Source organism: Palaemon carinicauda, chromosome 37 (genome assembly GCF_036898095.1).
Source record: "Palaemon carinicauda isolate YSFRI2023 chromosome 37, ASM3689809v2, whole genome shotgun sequence".
NCBI lineage: Eukaryota > Metazoa > Arthropoda > Malacostraca > Decapoda > Palaemonidae > Palaemon > Palaemon carinicauda.
The window spans coordinates 4485369-4495368 of NC_090761.1; the positions used below are offsets into that span (position 1 = coordinate 4485369).

General features: G+C 35.1%; 1 protein-coding gene across 1 annotated transcript in view; it reads right to left on the reverse strand.

The window, feature by feature from the left end:
• LOC137628971 (secretin receptor-like) overlaps positions 1 to 10000 on the reverse strand; it is a 390916-nt gene that overhangs the window by 39840 nt on the left and 341076 nt on the right. Inside the window, exon 10 of the mRNA XM_068360225.1 lies at positions 7864 to 8008. Coding sequence (XP_068216326.1) covers positions 7864 to 8008 — 145 coding nt within the window. The remainder of the gene's footprint in view (positions 1 to 7863; positions 8009 to 10000) is intronic.

Sequence of the window (10000 nt, forward strand, 5' to 3'; positions counted from 1 at the left end):
TCAGCAGCAGAGCACCTTTTCCACCCAAGTTACTGCTAGAGAGAATTCGTCAGTGGATATTGATAACCCAGTATACAATATGTAGTCCTATGTCTCCTTAAAAAAAAAAAAAAAAAAAAAAAAAAAAAAAAAAAAAAAACCTTATAGTGATAATAAGGTCATGATTACCGAAATATATAAAGTCACGAGCGTGGAATGAATTTGGGATCTTGGATTGTAAATCTTGTCTCTGGAGATATTGAAAAGCGGCTGAAACAAAACGCAGTTGTCTCAAATTACTTTTACTCTCAGCCAGCTATTCCCACATGTACATACTGTAATATCCAACAGACAGTCCAGTTCCATGATAAATTCTATGTTCACGGTTATATATCAAATTCCAAATCAGCACAACTTCGTGCTTGTCTAAACTCGCATTGTTCTTCTTTCCGTCATCTGCCTGGCTTTCTAAATGCAAATCTCATCATCTACCTTCCCTTGCAAATTCAGTATTATTATGCCCCTATAATCCATGGAATTATTCTCGCATTTAGATTTATGTAGTGTTCTAGTAGGATAGTGCAGTCAGTGGTCCTCTTGTGATGTACTGTAGAGATAACATAAGGATCAAGTAGGACCCATTCGGCCCGTAGCTGCAACTAATTACTAGCCCTCTTCTTCTGTTCCTATTTCCTTTCTGAAAAAAAACTTGCAGCCAAAATTTCATAAATCCTCAAAGTAATCCTCTCTAACAGTAGTTCAGTTTTTCTTGATCCTGTTAAGGGGTAATGTTAAAGATATTGTGTACCGAACAAAGATACAGAACATCACTGTTCTAAAGCATGTGATTACTGATGCCATTCCCACCATTGATGAGGCTATGCTACAGTAAACGTTGTAAGAATTCGAATCCCATCTAGATATGCTTCGTCCTACTATGGCGCACATATAAGGGTAATTAGATAGGACATTTAGCCGTGGCCATTTCCCCGTGGCCATTTTGCCGTGGCCATCTCGCCACATTCCATTTTACCGTGTACTATTTTCGCCACATTCCATTTTACCGTGTACTATTTTCGCCACATTCCATTTTACCGTGTACTATTTTCGCCGTAGACCAGTCTTACCGCATGTATACATATTTTGCAATAGGTAGAATTGTTGCATAGGTTGTTTCAACTAATTTGAGAAATGAAAAAAATGTATTGGTATTTATAGTTATGTGTGTGTGAGTAAATAATTCTTAATACCGAAGTACCACAAGACTGGTCTGGTAGTTCGGTAGTTTTAAGTTATTTACATTTTTTTTCTGGTTTAGTATTCTGAAGTTATAAAGTAATTTACAGTTCACTCTTAACTTTCTAAGGAGCTACATCTAAATAGAAAAACTCTTAGCCCATGGAAATACAGTCTTCGATATTGTCTTCACGAGGAAGAGAAAAGTATTCACACGACTGCTATATATATGTGTTTGATGGTAATGCTGTTGATAAGAACATTTTGGAGATATGAGAAAAGAAAGCTCTGCAAACTTCGGATACATGTTAGAAATCGTGAAGTGGTAAAACAAATTAATAGGCACACGCATGCAGCCTTTGCATCTAAAGTCGAAAGAGAGATAGTTAAAACAAAGATAAAAGTGCGAGCTGCTGAAACTGTAGAGTACTTCTCAAGCAATTAACGAGTGCCTTGTAATTTTGCCTGAAGCTTGTCAAGTAGTGATAACGAACACCCGATCGCTAAATGAAATTGTGAGTAGGAAGCGGAAAGAAATTGCCGATTTCCCAGGAAATCCGAGCAAGTTAGAAGAACTTGTAGTACCTAATAGCTTTAAAACTTATCATGTAACTGATAGTATCGAAGAACAATTTTTAATAGCTGATAGCTGTGATGCATCATGTAGAATTTTGATATTTGGAAGAAAAAGGAATTGTAATTTTCTTAGTCAAACAAAAAGTTATTTGTGGATGGTACTTTTAAAATTTGCCCACCTTTATTTTTACAACTATATGTAAAATAAAAATAAAATACTAATGTAAATATACTATGTTGTACATACGCATATGTTATAAACTGTAAGATTATAAATGTGTATTTCATAATAAAAGATAAAAAAAAGTATATGCAATTTGGGGGGAAATTCATGGAGGTGTACCCCATTCATATACGCTTTACAGCCAAACAAATTACGTATAACTTGTAATAAATTATTTGACATGATTCTTGAATTACAGCCTGAATGCTGCCTGGAAAAGGTAAATTGTGACTTTGAACTCGCTAATTTCCAAAGTTTAGAGCAGCACTTTCCCTTTACTGCAATTCATTGATGTTTTTTTTTCACCTGTCTCAAAATATGAGAAAACATCTGGCTAGTTTGGGATATTTACGAAGGTATAATAATGACACTGAATTTGCTCTAAAATCTAAAGTGATAATTGCTCTCGTCTTTATTCCTATCAGTGAAATTGACGTCGCAATTGAACATTTATCTGATGCGCTTACAGACGAATTGCAACCCCTCCTGGACTGGTTTGAAAACGTCTACGTAGGTAGAAGATTACGAAGAGGAAATGGGAGACGACAACCGCTTTTTCCAGTTGAGATGTGGAATCTATACGATGAGAGTTTTAAACAGGTTGCAGTGCGAACTAGGAGTAGAACATCCAGTAATCTGGAAACTTATAGATTGTTAAAGACAAGTTCAGAGAGGGGGGGGGGGGGACTTGTATAGCAATGCACCAAACTTAAAGAAATACAGGAAGGCAGACGCTCTGATATTGACGATCGTGAGAAGATTTAGTGATAGATTGTGTAGACTATTTACGGGGCATTGCTCATAATTTTGAATGAAGGATTTTTTTTCTTTCACTGCTTTCTTATTTTTTATAACTTACTAAAATAAAATATTTTTTAGACTCTTACAATGCACTGAAGATAACATTCTTATATATAAGATTATAAGAATTTGTACAATAAAATACTATTTTTTGTTTTATACAATGAAATGCTATTTTTGTTTGTAAAGACGCTAATAAAATTACAAATATTTAAAAAAAATTTCAACTTAATTCCACCTTATAATTTGTATCATATATAATCACTCAAATTAGTTTAAAGCACCTATGCAACAATTCTACTTTTTGAAAAATATGTATACTGTATATGGGGCTAGACTGGTCTGCGGCAAAAATAGTCCACGGTAAAATGGAATGTGTGGAGATGGCCATGGCAAAATGACCCCGGCGAAATGGCCACGGCTAAATGTCCCATCCCCACATTCTACTCCTTTGGTAATAATATCCACATATATGTGTTCATTTGCTTTTGTAATAAAGTTTTAAGTTATAGAGTTTATAGACACCCTGTATGCATATGTATATATGTTATTATTACTAGCTAAGCTACAACACTAGTTAGAAAAGCAAGGATTCGAACGGGAAAAAATAGCCCAGTAAGAAAAGGAAATAGGGAAATATATAAATCATTACACAACTTAGTCACAGGTGGAATAAAACTTGTAGAATACTGTGTATTATTGAGCCTCATAATGGAGAAGGCTTGACTATTAGAATTAACTGCATGCCTAGTATTGCGAACAGGATGAAACATTCCGGGAAGATCTAAATGTAAAGGATGCTCAGAATTATAAAAAATCTTAGGCAACATGCATAATGATGTAAATGAACGATGGTACCAGAGATTAATATCTAGATCAGGAATAAGAAATTTAATAGAAAGTTCCTGTCCAACAAATTAAGATGAGAATCAGCAGCTGAAGACCAGACAGGAGAACAATGCTCGAAATAAGGTAGAATGAAAGAATTAAAACACTTCTTCAGAATAGATTGATCACCGAAAATCTTAAAAGACTCTATATAAGCCAATTATTTGTGCAATGGAAGAAGACGGATGTGTTTCTCAAAATTAAAGTTGCTGTCGAGAATCACACCTAAAATTCTAAAAGTCATACACAGTTAAAGAAACCTGATCAATGCTGAGATCCAGATGTTAAGGAGCCACTGACCTTGATCTACTTACAATCATACTTTGAGTTTTATTAGGATTCAACTTCATGCCCCATAATTTACACCACACACTAATTTTAGATAGATTTCTATTAAGGGATTCAGCAACCACATATCTACATTCAGGAGATGGAGTTGATGCTAAGAGAGTAGCATCATCTGCATATGCAACAAGTTTTTTTTTTTTTTTTTTAGCCAAACCACTTGTTATGCATATATAGTATGAGAAGTAATGAGCCAAGGACATTACTCTGAGGAACACCAGATATCACATTCCTATACTCACTATGGTGCCCATCAACAACAACTCTTTGCAACCTATTACTTAAAAATACAATAATAATGCTAAGAAACGACCCACCCACTTCCCAACTGTTTGAGCTTGGAAACAAGGCCTCATGATTAACACGATCTAAGGCAGCATTAAAATCAAGGCCAGTCATACAAACATCCTGAACACAAAGGATTTCTCTATAGCATTAGAAATTGTAAAAATAGCATCCCATGCTCCAAGGCCTTTACGAAATCCAAACTGCAAATTAGGGACTTGATAATTACGTTCTGCAAACCTATTAAGACGTTTTGCCAGCAGACGTTCATAAACTTTAGATAAGTTGGGAGTTATGGAAATTGGGCAATAATCAGTTGGACTTGCGCTACCACAAAGACATGTACATAGTGGAGTAACATTACCAATTCTCAAACAGGTGCTAAAAGGTCCTCTCTTTACTAACTTGCGCAAAATAACAGATAACTTTGGAGCCAAGAAATCTTTATATAAAAGAAAATACCTTTTGGGTTTACACCTCCAGAAGCATCAAGGTCATCAAGAAAGCTTTGATTTCATGAGATCGAAAAGCTAAACTAGTTAGTTTAGCCTCGGGAAAACAGGAATGAGGAAGATCAAGTTTGTCATTACTCTGCTTACTGCCAGACACATCAGCCAAAAGGGTTGCCTTTTCCTTTGGACAGTGAGGGACAGGGCCATCTGGTTAAGTAAAGGGGGAACTGTTGCATCTACGCCAAAGAATGCAGATTTAAAGGTAGTCCACCACTTATTTTCCTGGGTTGTACCAGTCAAATCTGATCTGATACCTCCCCAAAGATGATAAGTCTTCTGCTTCTCCAAATACGCACGTCTGTGTCTTCTTCAATTGCACACAAAAAATTGCTTATTGAGAGAGCCTTTTAAGATTTTCAGTGGTAAATCTATTCTTAAGAAGTATTTTAATCTTTCATTCTACCTTGTTTCCAGTATTGTTCTCCTGTCTGGTATTCAGGTGCTGATTCTCATTTTAATTTGTTGGACAGGAACTTATGGTCTATTAATTTCTAATTCCTGCTCTAGATATTAATCTTTGGCACCGTCGTTCAATTACTTCAATATACATGTTGCATGGGATTTTTCATAATTCTGGCCATCCTTTACACTCAGACCTTCATGGACAGTTCAATCCTGTTCATAGTACCAGGCATGCAGTTAATTCTAATAGTCAGGCCTTCTCTATCATGAGGCTCAATACTAAACAATATTGAAGAAGTTTTATTCAACCTGTGACCAAGTTGTGGAATGATCTTCCTAATTGGGTTGTTGAATCAGTAGAACTTTAAAAGTTCAAACTTGCAGCTTATGTTTTTATGTTGAAAGGCTGACATAAGTTTTTGTATAGTCTGTATAGGAATTATCAGTTTTAATGTTGTTAATGTTTTTTAAGATATATTATTTTCATTGTTCATTACTTCTTATATTGTTTATTTATTTCCTTATTTCCTTTCCTCACTGGGCTATATTTCCTTGTTGGAGCCCTTGGGCTTATAGCATCTCCCTTTTCCAGCTAGGGTTGGAGCGTGGCTAATAATAATAATAATAATAATAATAATAATAATAATAATAATAATAATACAATCATCATTGAACCATGGTTTTTCCTTCACTCAATACCTTAGCACATGAGAAGGGATACGCCTATCAATTATGTTGACTAAATTCTCATTCAAAGGGACAACAGGATCAACACATGATATATCAGGGACAGGCTGCTCAGTCTTCATTACTAATGAAATTAAGGCATGATCAGATGTCCTAACTGGAGAACCAACCTTACTTGTTATAACGATGTGCTCACAGCCTGATTCAGGGACAGAGTCTAAAGATTTTAAGCATGTCTATCGGTGTGAGAAACAGAATTTAACCACTCCCTATGGTGAGCATTGAAATCACCAACAAAAACAAAAAAGGCAATCCTATCATCTTCTTGTATCTTAGCCATGATGATGATAAGGCAATCGAAGATGGATTCCTCAATGTCTGGATTCCGGTAGATCGAACACAAAGAGAAGTTGTCATGCCTGCCAAAAACTTTTATTACCTGACTCATGGCATCAACATTCATAAGAGAACTTATGAGAAGCAGGATTCACAGTCCTAATATACACTGCCATTCCCCTGGCCGTAAGAATGGCATCCCGTTTCAAATTTATTGGCTTCTTAAAACCAGTTATAAGGAGCTCATATGAGCACCTCATATTAGAAACCAAAGTTTCTGAGCACAAAAGAATATCATACTGTCTGGACACAACTGTGAGGTCTTGAATATTTGCATGAAGACCACGAATATTGCAATACTGTAGACGACATTGACGAAATCTATGACATATTGGTCCCTTATTTCACTCAATGTCTCCAGACAGCATTAAAGTAATGGTAAAAAAAAAAGCTACATCATACTTGAGAACTTAACTAACCAGAATGGTAACAAAAACAATATATACAGGAATATAGATAAAGTGATTGACCAAAAAAAGTTGAAAAACTGATCAACATGGAGTAGCCGACAGCCGATGCACCATGCAAGGCTAAATACTTCAACTGAAGAAAGGACAGTAAGCATGGTTTTGAGAAGAAAAAAAAAAACATTAGGATAAGACAACATCTTGATAAACCACCACGCATCCATGGCTCTTCAGTTAAGCCTGCCCAACACACCATTTCAAAAAAAAAAAAAAAAAAAAAAAAAAAAAAATAAAAATAAACGAAGACGAAACAAAAATAAGATAGACTAGTGTACCCTAGTGTAACCTCAAGCAAGAGAACTCTAGCCCAAGACAGGGGAAAATCATGGCACAGAGGCTCTGATACTAACAAAGACTAGTGGACATTGGTTTGATTTTGGATAATCCTTCTCCTAGAAGAGTTGTTTACCATAGCTAAAGAGTCTCTTTTATCCTTACCAAGAAGAAAGTAGCCACAGAAAAATTACAGTAAAGTGATTAGCCCCTTGAGCAAAGAAGAACTGCTTGGTAATCCCAGTGTTGTCAGGTGTATTTGGAAAGATGAGAATGTGTAAAGAATAGGACAGACTATTCGGTGTATATGTATGCAAAGAAAAAATGAGCCATTAAACTGAGAGAGGGTACCAATGTATTACTGTCTGGCTAGTCAAAGGATCCAATAACTCTCTAGTGGTAGTATCTCAATGGGTGGCTGGTAGCCTGGCCAACCTACTATCTATGATGTATACATTATATAATATATATACACACTATACATACAGTATATAATATATAAATATATGTATGTATACATACTTATCTTATTTATCTTATAGATATACAGTATACCCCTATTTGTATATGCGCTCACATTTATGTATACCTCATCTACCTATAACATACTGGCGAACATGAAGACACAGAAAATGACTCACCGACTTATTTAATATTGTTAAAGAAACGAGATATGTCTCAGGGTCGGTAGTGACATTGATGGCGAGAGAACAGAAGAAAAGGAGATGAAAGGATTAATCTCTTTTAGATAATAGCTAAGCAAAAAAAAATAATAATAATATTAACTTCTTACCTGAAAGGAAGCGAAGAACTGGTCCGTGAAGAGCCAAACCATCTCGATGGTGCTGTCCTTATCGATGAAGAAGGTGAAGCCGAGAAGGGCCGCATAATGCACTCCGAACAGAGGGACGAGCACCAGGGTGGAGCGAGCCCATCGTCTGCGGGAGGAACAATGGGAAACAAAATTAAAAATAAACGCTGGAACAATAAGAGCGTACCAAATAGACAGCTTTTGTTTCCGTATGAAATGTTGTATTTACATTTTTTTTTCTTGGTTTCCTTCTTTCATTGTACGGAAACAGGGAAGGTCTGGCGTTAATCTTTTTTTTTTTCGTGAGTGGATGGACTGCGGGGAACGGGATATTATCGACCTTTATGCATATTATTCTATTCCTACCTATCTAAAGCTGGAATTTTATTGAATAGCGTGTCGAAAGAAAGGTAAATAATTTTTTTCATATACACTGGACTATCATATATGTTTACATATGTATATATATACATACATACATATATATATATATATATATATATATATATATATATATATATATATATATATATATATATATATAGATATAGATATATCTTTCTTCGTGGCCAAGTGGTTTAGTCACTGTCTATACAAGCTTGCCGACCAGGGATCGATTCCCGGCCGGTCACAAGCTCTTGTCTTTGTGTGATTTCGCCTGGGGCTCTGATCCCGAGGTCGTTAAGAGAATCCAGACATTAATGTATCAAAAATATATATGGCTTATTTGAACATGTATATATATATATATATATATATATACTGTATATATATATATATATATATATATATATATATATATATATGTATGTATGTATATATACATATATATATATATATATATATATATATATATATATATACACACATAAAAAGGTGTGTGCATACATATGGATTCCTTTTATATATACATATATCATCCTCATCATCATCATCATCATCATCGTCTGCCGTTACTTGTCCATTGCAGAACAAAGGCCTCAGACATGTCATTCCACTTGCGTCTGTTTATGGTCTTTCTGTGCCAGTCAACGCCCACAAACGTCCTTAGTTCGTCGATCTATCATAGCCTGTCAGACCCTCGTCTTCTCTTCCTACCTATGCTTCTTTTATAATCTCTAAGAACTCATTTTGTTATTTTAAATCTCCATCTGTTGTCTGGCATTCCGTGTCCATTTCTTTTTCTTATAAGTTGTTAGAATCTCCTCTACTTTAGTTTGCTCTCGTATCAATGTTGCTCTTTTTCTGTCTCTTACTGTTATTCTTATAGCTCTTATGTTCTAAGGCTTTAGTAAGGCTCCAAGTTTCTGATGCATAAGTTAATACTGGTAGGACCATCTCATTGGATACTTTTCTTTTTAGAGTAAATGGTATTTTACAGTTCATAATCTTATTTCGTTTACCAAATGCTCTCCATCCCATGCTTATCCTTCTTTTAATTTCGGTCTAGTGTCCTGGGGAAATACTGAATGGGTTTATCAAGTACGTATATTTATTAACCATATCCAGGAGCTCTTCCATAGCTCTTATTTGTTGTCTCTCACATGTTCATTCAACATTAGGTTAGTTTTACTCATATTCATTTTCAGTCCTACATTTCTGTTTTGATTATTCAAATCTTCTATCATCTTTGTAATTTCTCCAATGATTCACTAAACACAACTATATCAACTGCAAGTCTTAAGTTGTTAATGTATCCTCTAGATAAGGGTAAAAGAGACTCTTTAGCTATGGTAAGCAGCTCTTCTAGGAGAAGGACACTCCAAAATCAAACCATTGTTCTTGGGTCTTGAGGTATTGCCATAGCCTCTGTACCATGGTCTTCCACTGTCTTGGGTTAGAGTTCTCTTGCTTGAGGGTACACTCGGGCACACTATTATATCTTGTTTCTCTTCTTCTAGTTTTGTTAAAGTTTTTATAGTTTATATAGGAGCTATTTATTTTAATATAACTATTCTCAAAACATTTCATTTTTCCTAGTTTCCTTTCCTCACTGGGCTGTTTTCCTGTTGGAGCTCCTGGGCGTATAGCATGCTGCTTCTCTAACTAGTTTTGTATATTAGCAAGTAATAATAATAATAATCCACCATTAATGTTAATTCCTAATTTTTTCTCAATC